Here is a 16684-nt window from a genome sequence, read left to right as displayed (position 1 = left end):
GGGGGCGGGATGGAGATAAAACTGCACGAGAAGGCTGGGCCGGAGCGAGGCTCTTTCCCTGCCAGCGCTCAGGCCACACCTTGTGCACTGCTGCTCCCTTGTCCTCGGACACCCCAGCACTGCCCTCTGCCTTCCTTTTCAAAATCCCCTTACATTTTCATTTAAAAAAGGAAGATCAGGAAAAAGAAAGACCAGAAAGGTAAGAAAACCATCCATAATCTTGCCACTATTAAAAAATATGTATCAACTGCTGTAATCATGTCTAGGGACTTAGATTTCACTTATGAATGTGTGGCATGTATTTTTACATGTTCTACGCACGGGGTTCTGGCTATCCTCTTTGCTGACCGAGTTACATTTTCCACCGATGGATAGACGCTAACTTAACTGGCTCCTGGCAGGAGGGCAGCTGCAGAGCTTCTAAGGGGTTCTCGTTTTTCGTACTATATAATGGACACCCCAGTCCCCGTGAGCATGGTGTGATTGTTTCGCACACGACTTAGTCCATTTGCCTCTCTGGGTCTGTTACCTCCATAAATCTGAGATATTTGTGGGTGCGGATGGGAGCTCTCGTAGCATAGTGGTTACATGCTGCGCTGCCAACTTCACTGCAGGGTCGGCAGTTCAAAGCCACCAGTGGCTCCTCATGAGCATGATGGCACTTTCTACTCCCGTAAAGAGTTACAGTCTTGGAAACTCACAGGGCAGACCTAGTAGGGTCTCTGTGAGTCAACATCGACTCGGCCATGCAAGACGGGTCAAGCTGGCAGAAGGGACCCGAGGCATGGCTGGCGTCAGGCTCCGGTAAGTGAACTCTCGCTCCTGCCTGCCCTTCAGAGTTGGAAGCGCCTGTAGGGCCTCAAGTCTCTGCCCAGCGGTCAGCTCCATGGCTTTGTTATTTCATGCTAGCCCCCAGCCAGGAGCCCACATGTCCTGTGCAGGGTATGGTCTCGGGGTACGGGCTGGGCAGATTGAAAGGCTTGTACTGCTCTCTCCAGAGTGAGCCTGTCTCCCAGCATCTCCTCCCAGCCTCCTTCTACTCTGAGGCAGGCTGGACTGAGGAATGAGTCCAGCCAAGTCCCTACCAGCTGGGTGACCTGAAAAAGTGGTGGGGCTCAGACCCTCAGTGTTCCCACTGCAAAGAAAGAATAATATGTTCCAGTTCAGACATGCTCTTTTGCCCCTCCTTGTTTGCCCTCTTCAGAGCTGGGGCTTCTCCCTCCACCCACCTTCTCGTGGCCCCTGTGCTGGTGGGCGCAAGCTGAGGAACTAGCCACGTGGAGCTGTGAGCAGCTGCTCAGCACCCTCCTGGGCTGTCTGGAGAGGGTGGTGGTCATGCCCAGCCTCCAGGGGACAGTGAGCCAAGGTCCATATAGGAGGTGCAGGCCCCAGCCAGGGGTTCCTGCTCTGTAGACCAGTAAACATTTCTGAATGAAAGACTGCTGCAAACACTTCACCTGGCGCCTTGCAAAATGACACCCACTTGTTATTTATTAGGGAGATATTGTATTCCAAGAATTTGCATACATTGTTGCTGATCTTCACAGCCCTGATGATAAGATGGTCACCTACAAGGTGAAGAGATTTACTTAAGATCACCCAGCCAGTAATGGGCAGTTTTCTTCAGCCCTCCCGACTCTGAGAGGCCAGGTGGTCTAGGCAAATCAGATTCAAATTTGAATTGCCTGGCTAAACTCAGATCAGTGGACCTCATTAGGAGAGTTACTGATTCAGTGAGTCAGAGATGGGTCCTAAGAATCTGCATGTCTACAAAGTCCCAAGGGATACTGATGCTACTGTCCTGGAGACCACAGTTGGGGACCCCCTGGCCTACAGTGAGCCCCAGCCCCCATCCTCGCCATGAGCCAAGAGCAAAGGATCCAGCGCTGGACCTGCTTCCTGCAGAGCTCTGGTGCCCAGACACCTCCATGCCTGCATCTGGCTGCACTCTGAGGTGCCTGGCTTTTTGGGGGGCCAGACTGCCACCAGTGAACAGGACCATGAGTGGTGCATGTCCTGGCCCGGGAGACATTGCTTTTATGTTGTCATGCTTCTGTTCTATCCTCCCCATACCAACAAGCCCTGTTCACGACCCCACCTCCTTAACAACTCCCATGCTGATTTCTTCTAACCCTTTGCTACTGTTGCTGTCTGAACAGCTTAATACCTCTGCAAGTTGCAGCTTCATCTGTGTCTCATGCCTGCAGCCCTCATCAATTTCACCAAGTGCCACCCTGAGTGGTCCGTGGGCATGACACAACTAAGTGCCCGTCTGCACACGCTATTACAGTTGGCACCAGGCCTGGGAAGGCAGGAACTGGAGTAGTATTTAGCTTCACATGCCCGGGTCTACAAAGACGTGAAAATGTACCAGCTCACTGCCCACCACCCACATACACATATTTCTGGCTGCCTCTGAATTCTCAGAGGTTTTCCAAACGAGCCAGTAGGGTTGCTGTCTCTAAGTCTTGGCTCACTCTTTTCCCTTTGTCTAACCCTTCCACCCCAGCATTTACTTTTTCCTAGCCAAAGATGGGGATTCCTACTCCAATAAAGAGTTATAGTACTATAAACCCACAGAGGCAGTTCTAGCCTGTCCTGGAGGGTCGCTGTGAGTTGGCATTGGCTCTGTTGCACTGAGTCTGGCTGTTCGGATCGGAGCCCTCAAGACCTTGGCTCATGCCGTGTCCCTCCTCTGAGCAGCCTTCTCTGTCCCTCCTCACCCTCCTCCTCTTCTAGGGGCCTCTGGCTCATTGCCTCGTCCTTGCCCTGCTCACCTCAGTGCTTCCAAGTCAGAGGTTGCTACCCGACACGTGTGTCCTGTGCAGCATTTGAAAATACAGTGCCTGGAATGTCCTTTGATGACTAAAGTCATGTGTCTATAATTCAAAACAGTGGAGACATGCAGAAAGACCCACCATCGTTTACCAGTAATGCCATTTTATTTCAATTTCATTTCATTGAATCTATACCCATCTGTTTAATAAATTGCTTATCCTCATACAGTACAAGAATCTACTTTTAAACGGTTTTCCACAATCTAATAATTTAATGATGAACATTATTTTTATGAAGGTTTCTCATAGTTTCTGGAACAATAACCAATAGGTTAGCCTTTGGGAACCTTTTCCTTCCCTCTGTTTTCCCCTCCTTCCGCATCTCTTTTTCTTCCATTCCTCCTATAGATAACAGCGTGATTGACAACCTTGAGCGAACTTTTTTTTTCTCCTCACACTACTTGTTTTCTTCTTTAGAAGTAACATGGTTGAATCAAAACTCTGAACAGGTCACAGTGCCCAGTGGCGACTGCTCTGAAAAGGCTCACAGAAAGTCCTGGGAGATTGAGGGCACGTGTAGACCAGACTCAGAAGCAGGTTGGATTGAGGCTGGTGGGACCCCAGTGGGATTATGGTCCTTCCCCTTTGTCTGAAACTGAACTCACCGCTGCTAGAGAAGGGACTGAAGACCGCAGGGCAAGGTTCATTCAAGGGCAAAGTTCAGAGGGCAAGAAGAGGCAGTGGGAGCAGGAAGTTCATGGTGGTAGTGGGGTAAGGCATGGTGCATGCAAGAGATGAGTCAAATCCGAATACCTGTGGATTGTGGCAAGTGAAACTGTGAAATGTTCTGTAAACCTTCACCTCATCTGACATCTACAATCAAACACATACATCAAATAGCCCTCTAGGAAAACTCTAAGAACCCAGTTCATATGAGGCTGCCCATTTTTTGACGCACTCTAAAATATACAGATGCTTTATCGCATTCTTATGATCATAATTATATTATTCTTGTTTTTCTAACAGCTTTTATCTTTTGACTCTCTTCATTGCAGACCTATGACAAACGTTCCCTTCTATTAACCATTGAAAGTCCAAGACTGTGGAAGGCCTGTGCTAAGCTTGGGGCTAGGGAATTGTCAAGATGGCAAGAGCCCATGGCAGCGTCCAGAGAGCCTCCAAACGCCTGCAGTTTTAGATGGATGCGTGGATGCATGCGTGTGTGCTTGGGAACCACTTCTCTGCTTTCAGTTTTTCGAACAATATTTCTCTGAATGAGAGAGGAAGTAGAAGCTTCCACACAGCCGTGGTCCCAGTGGGAGGTCTAGGGATTATTTGGGAAAACCAAGTCTGTTGCTTTTTCCAAAAACAATAAGAGAAGACAGAGGAAGACCCAGTTTCGGCCACACCTCTCCAGGGAGCCTCTTGCCTGGAGCCCCAGGGAGTCAGAAGGGGATCGTGGTGGAGACATTCGGCCACAGCAAGGATACTACAGCCAAGTCCAACATTGGGACCAGGAATGCCCCTCCTCCCCCAGCCTCACCTCCCATCCTTCTGGCCTTAGCCCCGTTAGTCTCTACCCTAGGGCGGGGGCTAATGTGCAGACAGAGGGCGGCTTTAGCTACATGCTCAGGACGGTGACCCTCTCCTCCTTGGCCAGACCTGCAGGCTTGGCCATCTCACCATCCACCAAGGCAGCCAGGCAGGCCTCCTGGAGCCAGCTGCTCAGCTGCACCTGCCTTGAGAAAAAAGGCACCGGTTCTTAAGCAGGGGATGAATATTCATTGCCATGAACCTTTGCAAACTCATTTGGGGGAAAAAAATTAGATCAGGAGAAGTAATCAGATTATTAAAAAGGAAAAGCGAGGACAGAAGGTGGCGGCGGTGGGAAGAATCGCATTTAGAATGCAAGGAAGCCTTCCTTCCGGCGGAGCGCTCTGACCCCCTGGACCATGCACCGGGAATAGTTAAGCTTGCCATATTTCTGCTGCATAAAAATCCTGGTGTTTTGTTGTTTGAGGGCTCGGCGGAGGGGGAGGGGCCGAGGCATCTCACACACTCGCCACATCCTAAAATGATAGCATCATGTTTTGTGCCTTTTGCTCTATCTTCCGTGGCTATCAAGAAAAATGGTGGGAGCCGAAGAGGCGCCGCTGAGCGCTGAGTGACAGGTTAAAGGGCTCCAATAAAGATTAGATGGTCCACTATCTCCTGAGGAAATTGCATAAAAGTGGTTATTCCCTCTTGCTGCTATTAATTTCCTCTTCCTGGCTGCTGGGAAATGCTTCATAACCTGATGCTGCAGATGTGGACGAGGGGCGCTTTCCATTATCTCAATTACTGCGCTGTTTATGAGACACTTAATCTGTTTCTTTATAAAGTAATAGTACTGTCGGTGATGGATTTAGTGTCTCTGGGAGTCTCCGTGCAGGGACGGGAGAGGAGGGGCCGTCCTCGGGAGCGTTGTAAGCACCAGGTAATTTGTGACATTGCTGAGGCTCTGACAAGTTGGGTGGGCGTTTCAAGGTGCCCTTCTGAATATCAGTTAGAGCGAGCATGTGCCAGCCCTTGTCACTTACAGGGGAGGGAAACGGTGTGTGTTTTGCCTGGAGTAAGTTCAACGCCTTCAAGCTTGAGGCTGGCGGTGCTGGGGTGGGGTGGGGGGGGTGATGCTCTGTGAAGCTTCTCCATGTACTAAGACGATGGAGGGGTCTTCAGAGGGATGCAGTGCTACCAGAAACATGCAGCCTCCACGTTACGGGCAGTCACTGGCCCAGGTCTCAGGCATGACCCACGTGCCGCTTCCTTCCCCTCTGGCTTCCTGGAATGGTAATGAAGCTCCAGCGGAGATTTTGAGCCCTAGCCAGGCACTCTCTGACCTAATTTCTCTCCTGATCCCTGTGTTCTTCCACCTCTTCCCTGCTTCCATGGTCTTTCCATCTCCTTCTGGGTTTTTTTTCCCTCCCAGCTACCATAAGGAAGTTTATTTTAATGACCTCATCTCATAAGGGACTCCCTCCAACAGTACAGCCCCCCTGAGTGGCCCATTCGAGAGGCAACCACAGCATTGGAAATGATATCTAAACAAAGCATTCGGCTACACACCCCGGCATGGCTGGAAGGTACCTAGGTGCCTTGTGTCAGGTTATCACGATGTTTAATTACTATTTGTTGAAGCCATAGAGCCTTTAGGCATGGCATGCCATCTCCAGCCTGCCCACATCCCCCACATCCAGGGTTCGTTTTCCTCTGAGCTGCTTTGCAGCCTCAGCTCACCTACCTGGTCTTGAACCCTTTCAGTTGTTCCTTTGCCTGAATGCTCTCTGTCAGCTTCCACGCAGAAGCTGCGTGGATCACCTCTAATTAAAGCTGCTTTCCCAAGGGACAGCACTTGGTCAAATAAATGACAGTTTTCTTATTTAGTGTTCGACGCTGTTGAGCTTCCAGTGAAATAGCATCATTGTTTGCCTCTTGTTCTTATTATGGAAGTGGTAGTCTGATGCACAGTTTCAGACAGGCTGGTGAACTGGCCTGGCACTTCAGTTTTTCTTTAAAGCAGTGGTTCTCAACCTTCCTAATGCCACGACCCTTTAATACAGTTCCTTATGTTGTGGTGACCCCCAACCATAAAATTATTTTCGTTGCTACTTATCGCTGTCATGTTGCTGCTGTTAGGAATCAGGCGACCCCTGTGAAAGGGTCATTCGACCCCCCCCAAAGGGGTCGTGACACACAGGTTGAGAACCGCTGCTTTAAAGCATCTACTTGATAAGAACATACTCTACAAGGATGATTCCAAGTTTCAAACTAAATGTTTAATATTTGAACCTAAGGAATAAGCTTCTGCATAAATTAGGGAACGTCCAGACACAGAACTTAGTCAAGTAAGTACTTTTGAAATCTGACTCTTAAGGAAATTCATTCATTTCATAAACACTAGCAGATGCATATCTTCTAGAGATACTGATTCACTCCTTATGCAAACTGATCTATGAAGAAATACAGTCTCTCCTTCAGCATCCGGCTTTATCTGCCTGGATTGAAGACACCGCCCTGGGTCTCCAACTTCATATTCCATCCCTGAGATTCAAACTCCACTGGAAAGCAAACCTGTTTTTCCAAAGGGAATGGGGTATATGTGGGTGGTGAGGCGCTAGTACTTACTTAGCACATAGCAATGCCAGGTGTCTTTTCCTCTGTGAGTTAGATTCTAACAACCTGGGGACATTGTGGAGATAATCCTAAATTTCTTTTTATAGACCCTCTGTGCAAATGAGCCACTGAGTCCTTAAAAGATTGTGTGACCCAACAGTGGTATACCAGTGGTCAGCTAGTTATGAACAGGGAAAACCAGGAAGTCTATCCAGAGCTGTCTGATGTCTGCCCCGTGATCTCTGTTCTGGGAAGGATGGAGGCAGAAACGCTCCGAGGACCACTCCCTCCAGGCTTTCCTGGAGAGCCCAGCTTGGATTCATCCCCTTTTGCTGCTTGCCTCCCCTTGGGGGCTCAGAGCTGCCCCTCCCTCAGAAACCTCAGAAGGTGACAATTTCCCCAGTCCCTTTGCCACTTGGGGATCTCAGGATGATTGTTTATGCTGTTAATTTATTCAATGTAAAATGAGGAGGCTTTAAAGTATGGGGATAAAGTGAAATTGTCTGGTTCTTCTTGGGCTGAGACATTACAGTGTGACAGGGACAAAATATGAATGCATGAGTTGTCACTACACCCCTCCCCCACTTTCCAGGGATCGGGTGTGTCTGGACAGCACAGGCATGAGACTGCTGCGTGTTTACCAGTTCCAGAACTAAAGGGGTCCAGGGATGCTGGTCATTTACTATGGAAAGGGTCCCGGGCCTCTCACAGGAGATGAAGGAAGGCATATGAGAAGGTGAAGAAGAGAGAGGGGCCCAGAAACAGAGAGGCAGATGCTACTGAATGTTCTAGTGGCCTTGGGAACGCCATGCAATGGTTTCCCATTTGGACATTTTATTTGTTGAGTCTGTATCTGTAGTAAAGGTGTGTGTGTGTGTGTGTGTGTTTCCCCCACAGTAACGGGTTTTGGTTTTTTGTTTTTTGTTTGGATGTGCTGAGAAAGTCACTCATTTTGGGATAAGTTATGACAGAATTCTTTAAAAACCTAACTGTATCTTCTAGACACCCCACCTGGTGTCTTCCATAGAATGCAAATCCCAGGAAGTTCTCTTCAAAGCAGGATTTCTTGGTTTGAGTCTTTACAGTGAGCATAACATCCTGTGTTGCCGTTTTGAAGGTTCTGCCATTTCTGCTCTCAATACTGGGATTACATTTTTCAATCCATATTTTCAAGATAGATCTGACTACAGAATGCCTTTGTGAGGACCAGGTGTCAGCAGCTCCCAACACTCGGCCTCCATGGAGCACACCCAAGGAAAGCCGTTCCGGAACGTTCCATCTCTGAGATTGCCTCCTGTCCACAATGGCCTCGTGCTCCCGGGCAGTTCCAGAGGCAGGAGACCATATGCCTCGCTTTAACTGAGCAGGGGGCTGAGAAAACATTCACAGCAGAGGAAACAGCCCTTTCCTTCTGTTTCAGCACATAAGTCATGGATTTTTTTCTCTCCCAAAGAGATGTATATCATCACTCTCATTTTTCCTTGTATGTAATCTTGAGAAATATTTGTAACCTCTCTATGCCCCAATTTCCTCATTAGCCAAATGGATAATAATGGCTACCCGTAGCGTAATGCATGTAAGTGCTTAACAAGACATGCTAACAGATGGTGGGTAGGACTATTATGAAAGAGCATTCGCCACTTTCCAGGTACGCTCCCTTATCAATGTGGTTAGGTTTGAAAACTATGTTGTTATGCAAAAACGAACATTATGTGATAATGGAGGATGATCAGATCGCATAATGGAGGATGATTACATTGTTACATCACTGACCACTGACACCCTGATATAACTGCTAACCACTAAGACCCACGGGCCGGTCAAGTTGACACATGAGCTTACCCTTGACAGCCAGCACGACGCTTGCTTCACTGCTTCACATGTTACCATCAGATGTTGAATGAAATAGAGAGGTGTGTAATAAAACCAAATGAGATGACCAAGTCGTAAGCTTGGCCCAGTCTCAAAAGAAGACAGCCAGGGCCGATTGCATGGGGACAGGGGAGACTCGGAGGCAGAGATGTTGGGAAGAAGTAGGGTAAACAGGAATTATCTTTTGAGGGACCACTGCAGAGGAACAAAGATACCTGGAGCTGAAAGTCTCTGCGGTAGATGAAGCATGGGGGGAGCCTCCAGGACTTCTCAGGGCATGCGTTTTCATAAGCTGACCCACCAGGGAGCCAGCAGGAGCCATTCCTTCTAAGTGGACATTCCGTAGGCATCAGGGTAGGACTGTACCAAGTATTCCTAACCTTCTCCACAGCCATGGATGGGATAGGTGGCATCCAGTGCATGATACACTCCCTGAGACACTCTCTGAAATGCCATCCATTCTCTGCTCCCCCCAAAACACATCAACATGCACTTAAGGAAAAATTATGTTGTTAATGTTAATGCAGCAACCTTGAAATCACTTCAATTCCTTTAAAAAGAATCCATCTTGAATTTCAGTCCTTTATTATCATTCATAGCAAGTACTTGCTAATAGCTCTTATAGTGTCTCTCGCTTGTAGTACAACACAGCATTTAGGGCCACGGGACTATCCATTGCCACCAGGACCTTTCCCATCTTATGTACTCAGAGTGAATTTGACTTCCATAAGTCGCTCAGAGGAGGGGCCAGCTGTTAACCAGCAGAAAGCACATAGGTCCCAGGCACTGAACTACACACTAGGTTCGTTTCTACAATTAAATTCTGGACACACCTGAAAGAGAAGACCCATTATGCATATTGTTCAAGTGAAAAATCCCATTGGAACCCAGAAGGGATATTTTACTGCACATCCTTTCAAAGAATCATCGAAATAGTGGTTTCAATTTGAGGCACTTGCTTGGGACAAATGGGCATCTTGGTGTCCTTTTGAGGAGTGCAGACCTTTCATTGTCTAGTTTCAGGGAAGGGCTTCAGACCGCCGTCCTCCCTCTAATAACCACATGGTCTCTTTGTGTTCCAGCCTGTCCTGCAGGGACATTCAAGGCCAACCAGGAAGCTGAAGGCTGCTCCCACTGCCCCTCCAACAGCCGGTCCCCTTCGGAGGCATCTCCCATCTGCACCTGCAGGACCGGCTATTACCGAGCTGACTTTGACCCCCCGGAAGTGTCCTGCACTAGTAAGTCTTGTGGGGGGCTCTGGGCTTGGGTGTTTGGTTCCAGGGCAGCCCAAGTGGTGGGGCAGGAAAGATGGGAGTTACAAGGTGAGTAGAGAAAGCAGCACAGCGTGAAAGCTCTGGCCATGGTGCTGAACCGGACAGTCTTTCGGCATTTTCTGTGTTGGGCTGCAGGGCTTCTCTGTGCGCACAGGGTAAGGACTGTGTTCTTTATGCATCCTCCTCCCAGATGGAAGGGCCTTCCTCTCCCCCTCAAAGGACAGCGTATGCTCACCAGAGGGCACAGTGGCAGCCTGGAGAATTCTTGATACGCAAACTTCAAGGATCTTGTGATGATTCTTAGTAACTGTTTCAACCACCCCTTCGAAGAAGCGCCCTATGGTCCCTGCAGCTGATAACATCCTTCCTTCTCTGAGTTTCATATAGACATATACCTCTGCCATGGTGCTTCCCTCGGAGAGCTCATCCTTCTTCACCGTCCAGTTAATCTGTATTCGCCTTATCTCAGGTACCAGATTGGAGAGGAGGATGGAGTCTGTGTCCCCTGTTGCTGACTCTGTGTGTCCCTTCCAATTCCCAGCCTGGTGGTGCTCCTGTGCTATAGCTGTGACAAGACCAGAGGCCTTCCCACACTGTGCTTCTCATAGGCAGAGCATTTACAGACACAGGACTCTCTCTCCCATTCTCTGCTCTAGAAGGAAGGGCGGTCGTCCAGACAGCAATGTGATTTTCCTTTGTGATATGGAAGGCCAAGAAGAGATTGCTCCCAGTCTTCTCCCTGATAGTCGTGGGGATGGGAGGCAGGGGTTACCCCAATCCCTGCACTACACGTTTGATCCCCTAAGCACTGCACCCCTGAGATAAAGAGGCTCTTCATTTGGAGTCTCCATTGTGTTAGGTGTCACTGCCCCCAGCTAACTCTACTTCTGATAGAGCTTTTTTTCTGCCTCCAGTGCTGCTGGCGGCTTCCTGGAAGCAGCAACTTTCCCTTCCAGCCCCTGGGCCAAATCCCTTCCATAGCCTCTCCTTTCTGCAGCACAGAACACAGAGTGCCTCGTGCACATTTGCAGTTGGATGAACAGAACAAATAGCCGCACTCCAAGTGGAAGAATTCCTTAATTCTGATCTTGCAGTGTGTGCCGCCTTTGCCAGCAAAGCGAAGGACTGAAGTTGTCTTCTAGATCAAGGGCCTGAGCTCGATCAATGTTTATAGACTTAAACTGAGGGAAATCTCATCCTCTTGTCAATGGAGTTTTCTGAGATCTCTGATGCTGGTGAGCTGATATGAAGAGAAATGATTCCATTTCTGCCAACTGGACTTCCTGGTTTTCTGTTGTGGTGTCTCTTCCACTGATTTCTGAGGTTGCCCTTGGCGTGTCCTGTGACCCCAAAAAGTGCTGTGCAATATGCTTCCTTTAGAAGTCCCTTCCTTACAGGGCCCCGAGTCACTGCTGCCTGCGTCTGCAGACCCAGGACGCCCTCCATGATTGCAGATGTCAGTGCCCAGGGTCTCACAGCTTCCGTCCCGTGCACACTCCTTTCACTTCCTCGAGTGGCCCCTCTCTCTCTGCTCAAGCTCACTGGGCAGCTCTGCTTGTGCAAACCAAAGCTGGGCCCTCCAGACCCCTTCTTTAGCAGACACACCCTATCAGTACATTCCATCCCTGGATGAGGCCCCTTAGAGGGAAGGGAAGTAGAGATTCTTGTCATAGGGCTTCCGTAACAAAGTACTGCACACTGGGTGGCTTGTGAGAAACTATTACGTGTTACCTCCAAGTTTTAGAGACAGAGAATCCAGAATCTAGGTGTTGGCCTTCCGTGGTGTGGATTCCTCCGTGGGTCGCATTCCTTGTATTTAGAGCTAAACCCAACTTACTGCCATGGAATTGCTTCTGACTCACGGGGATTATCTAGGACAGAATTGAACTTGCCCTGTTAGTTTCTGAGTTTGTAAATTTCTATGGGAGTAGAAACCTCATCTTTCTCCCATATATTTAGGGTAGACACTTGATAACAGGAGACTGAAACCAATTTCTCAGAACTCTGATGTGGAGCTTGCCTTCCTTGCTCCAGAACCGCTCATCTAGAGCTCCTGGCTGATCTTTCAGACACCTCACCTGAAGTGTGTGGACCAATAGGACTGATTCCGGGAAATACAGGAATATCCCCAAGTTTCTCATCTGTACACAGAAGACCTGCACTCTTCGCTGCCCACCCTTCACTCTGACTCCACCTCATGCAAACCAGACCTCAGAAGGATTTTCCCATCTGTCTGTCTCTAGCCAAGCTGATTCTGGGGTTAGACGTACCTTTCCCAGCCCATGTGGTCCCACCACTATGTCCTCCTTTTCCCAGAGTGGCATCACACTTCCCACACTCTGTGTGTAGCCGTCAGAGGCACACTGGGCTGTGGGACCCTACTCCGAGAGCTCATGGGATGCATTGGCCAGTGCCACCGGGCCTGCTGGGGTGAGTGTAGGGCAAGGGCCCACGGGCAGTGCTGGGCTGAAGCACCATGCTAGGCAAAGCAAGGGTAAATAAACCTATTGTTTATGGAGCTTGTTATATATTTGATTTATTGTGTGCCAGCAAAGACTGTATGAAAAAGTCAATTTGTTGGCTTTTATATTCTCATTAGGGTTTCCTTTTAAAGTGTTCTAATTGGAGATGCCATCTGTTCTCTTGACATCACCATGGTCGCGCCTCTCCGAAGTCCCCCATCACCATGGGCCCCCGTCACCACCGCCCCCATCACCACAGTCTCCCAGCACCAAGGGCCCCCGTCACCACAGTCTCCCAGCACTACAGGAAATCATTGTTGAGCTAAAGAGAGCCGATCTGAAGTGACTGAGGCAGGCAATAGTGCTGCAAAGTCCTCCGGGGCCCAGATGGATCAATAGGCTGAGTGGGGCTTTTGGGGCTAGGCTAGTGGCAAAAGAGAGGACACAGGAGCAGATGAACCCCTGCCTCCATCCCATCAGGATGTGGATATGGCCTGACTGGGCCCTGGGGGAACACAGGTGAAGAAAAAGAACCTTTGTTTTTCCAAAATGCCCAGGTCAGTTGGGGGGTGGGGGGGGATGTGCTGCATGAGGGATGCCTGAGAGCCAAAGCCAGTGCCTGGCAGTCTGGAAGGGCCGGACGTTTGGATTGTCACATTACTTTTACACGGGATGATATCAAAAGTCATTCCCATTAATGGACAATATTGACAATGCGTAAAGAATCTGTTTATCTTCTGGTTTTAAAACGCACCCCCCCCCACCGCCTTTTAAAGGCCACAAAACCTATAGCGCCCTGAGAATTAATTAACATTTTTGTTTGGCTATAGTTATGGCCATAATATATCTGCCAGTCTACTGTACGCCACGTGTCTGATTCGGACGACATTGATTTTGTCCCTCATGGTGTGCAGCCATCACCGCTACCCATATCTGCTTGATCTTCTTCAGTCTACAGAAATGCAACGTGCCCTATACAAATACTCTTCCTTAAGAATTGACGTCGGTGTGAATTCTGCTCATCTCGTGGCACCGGCACCTGCACCAGCACTGTATTCCCATCGTGTTGCACGTTCTCGTTTCTTCAACCCAAACTTGTGGAACGCATGGCACGTTTGTAGCTGTTTGAGCACTTCTTCACCTTTTTCTAATTTACCGGGAGATCGTAGGGGGTCTTGGGCCCTGAGAAGCCTTGGCAGCCCCGGGTGCCCATCCTTGCATGGACAAGGTGTAGGCTTGGCAGGGCTTTGGGCATACCCCTAAGCTGGTTAGAAAGACTGGTGTGAATTCAAGGTGAAGTCATAGGAGCTTCATGTGTTGACTCTGGGGATGCCCATGCCTGGGGATGCCCGCCTTTCTTCTTCCTCCCTTTCCTTGCACCTCTGCTTGGCCTGGTATCCTGTGTCTGCTGTGTACATGCCATGCTGATTGTTCTCTTGCCCAGTCATGGCACAAGATGTGCTCACCCCCAGGAGGCAGCCTTGTCCCCCTGCTGGCCTGGGAAGAAAAGAAGAGAAGACTGGTGGAAGGGCTTGAGATAAGTGCTGCAGCATGCCAGCACCATCCATACAGAAAGGGAGACGAGGCAAGCCGTGCATCAGAGGCCGTGGCCTTGGAGGAAGCTACAGCCAGGTCATATGTGACATCCCAATGCCTCTGAATTTCTTGGACAGCAAGGACCACCTTCTGTGAGAAGTTCCAAATGACCCACTCACATTGACAGGCAGGAACAATGGAAGCCCTAGCAGAAGGGCGGTTGTAAAGTCTGTGGGCTTGGGGCTTGCTGCGCTTCAGCTGAGAACACGCCCCTCCCTCCTCCTGCTGCCTTCCCGAGGCCGATGCCTCCTTTCTCGGGCGGGTGCTGGGAAATTACCTGTAGTGGTCGGAAAGACTTTGGCACTTTGTAGACAAACCGTTGCTTTTTAATGCAGTCCTTTCATTCCCTCTGACCTTGGGCAACCTTGGGCAAGTCACTGAACTTCCCTATGGCTGTCTTGGGGATGGCGGCCATAATGTGCGCTTTTCTGGGTGTGATGGGCGCAAGGAAAACAGTAGTCGGGAGTCTTTGGCACAGTGCCTGCTTCATAGTAAACTCCCATTCGGTGTTAGCGCTTGCTCTGGTTACCTCCCTGGAAAGTGTGAAGACCACGCAGATATGGTAGTTTCTGGCAGCTGAAAACCTGAAGATAAAAGTGACATCTTCAGAGGGAGTCTGGGTTGGACTCCATCCTGAATGTCACAGCAGAACCTATATGTGGCCCCAGCCACACCTTGGCCTAAAGTTCTGGGGGAAGACAAGAGAGGCAGGGTGTTCTGAGAGGGCAGGGGGGTTGCACAGCCTGGCGTCCTGCTCCTGAGAACTGCCCACAACTAATAGGCAGGAGTGTGTGCTTGGCCAGGCCAGACTTTGGTCCTCATGCTGCGTACTCGTGGGCTCCTCCAGGTGAAACAGACACAGGGAGGTCTGATGGCGAGAGGAGGGTGAGCAGGTAGGGGGGCCTGATGGCGAGAGGAGGGTGAGCAGGTAGGGGGTTCTGATGGCGAGAGGAGGGTGAGCAGGTAGGGGGCCTGATGGCGAGAGGAGGGTGAGCAGGTAGGGGGCCTGATGGCGAGAGGAGGGTGAGCAGGTAGGGGGGCCTGATGGCGAGAGGAGGGTGAGCAGGTGGGCAGAGACAGCACACAGGCAAGAAGGCAGTGTGAAGCCAAGCCGTGCCGTGTGTGTCCTTGTCCTCGGTTTTAAGTAATTTCTAGTTTACTGGGGGACGAAATGGAAAGGAGGAATTTATGAAGCAGGTGAAAACAGATAATTGTATCTTATAAAATTGCTGTCTGTGAAAGACTGTGCGGAAGGACTGGTGTGAAAATAATTACCTTGTTACATTTCTGACCACAAAACCCCTTTTCTGTCACCCACATGGGAGGAGCTGTGATGAGCGGAGACGAGCCACTGCTTGTCTTGTTTCTTTGATTCCTTCTGCAAAGCCATCGGGTGACCTCCAGCAGTGCTGTTCAGAGGGATGGAACGAAGAGACGGGCTCCAGAGGTCCTTGCCTTGTCCCCTGACCCTGCCTAGCCTCTCCCGGGTGAGGGGGCCCTTGCTGGGCAGACCTGTGGGACCTGCCTGCTGACTCACAGCTGAAGGCAGGGAGCTGGAGTGGTAGGCGCAGAGGCCGGGCTTGATCCTGTCCCTAGGTGTGCCTCTTAGCTTCTTTGAGCATGGGTCCCTTCCACCCAAAGTGGGGACCATGGCCCTTGCAGTGTGAGGCATGAGCCTTGACAGAAGGTAAGCGAAAACCCTGGCAGAGAGCTCCTTCCATCAGTTCTGCTGCACCGTTCCAGCTTATCCCCAGGGAGCCCCAGAGGGCAGCGTGTGGGGTGATGGTGCAGAGGGTGGCGGTGATGAGGCTGGTGGTTTGCTGTTATTTCCACTCTTGTATTGGCTTCCCACACAGAAGGATGAGAATCAGTTCTCCCGTCCCCCATCTCAGCATATTCCTTTCGTGGCAGCTCAGGTGTCTGCCCAGACGGGGCTGGCAGCTGCTCCCCCTTCAGCCAAACCTCGGAGGGCAGCAGCGAGGTCCCTGTGGTACAGGGGTCCTGCCTTGAGAGACTGCGGGAGGGTGACATGCCAGGACCCCCACACTGTCTTCCTAGGCAGGCTCAAGGGATGGAGACGAGGGTGACCAGGTTCTTGGGGATGACAGGGACAGAGGGATGGCTTCTGCTGAGTGTCCTCCGCAGCCAGGCCCGATGGTCTGGTGATCGGACCATCAGTCAACGAGCAGTCTCCGCTGAAAGAAAGCTTACTGGAAATATCCCAATAATGGTTTCCTTTAAAGAAGCAAAACTCACTGCTAGCAAGTCCATCCGACTCACCAGGACCCGGCAAGACCTGCGGGTTTCCAAGGCTGTCCTCTTTATGGGGCAGCAAAGCTCCTCTCTCCCCAATGCACTCCCGGAGTTCAAACTGCTGACCTTCTGCTTGTTAGCAAGAGCATTTGAACACCCCACACACACACACACACATTCCTTCCCCCCCCCCCCCCCCAACCAGGGCTGTTCCACAGGCCAGTAATTATCGGATGCAGACTCTGGCCAAGCAGCTTCAGCTTCACTGGGGAACTTGTTAGAAATGTGAGTTCTCAGT

General features: G+C 50.2%; 1 protein-coding gene across 1 annotated transcript in view; it reads left to right on the top strand.

The window, feature by feature from the left end:
- The window catches only part of EPHB1 (EPH receptor B1), a 387857-nt gene that overhangs the window by 192162 nt on the left and 179011 nt on the right, over positions 1 to 16684 (top strand). The window contains 1 exon segment of the mRNA XM_075548849.1: positions 9884 to 10039. Coding sequence (XP_075404964.1) covers positions 9884 to 10039 — 156 coding nt within the window.

The sequence above is a fragment of the Tenrec ecaudatus genome, chromosome 4 (genome assembly GCF_050624435.1).
Source record: "Tenrec ecaudatus isolate mTenEca1 chromosome 4, mTenEca1.hap1, whole genome shotgun sequence".
Taxonomy (NCBI): Eukaryota; Metazoa; Chordata; class Mammalia; order Afrosoricida; family Tenrecidae; genus Tenrec; species Tenrec ecaudatus.
This window is presented reverse-complemented; position numbering and strand designations above follow the sequence as displayed.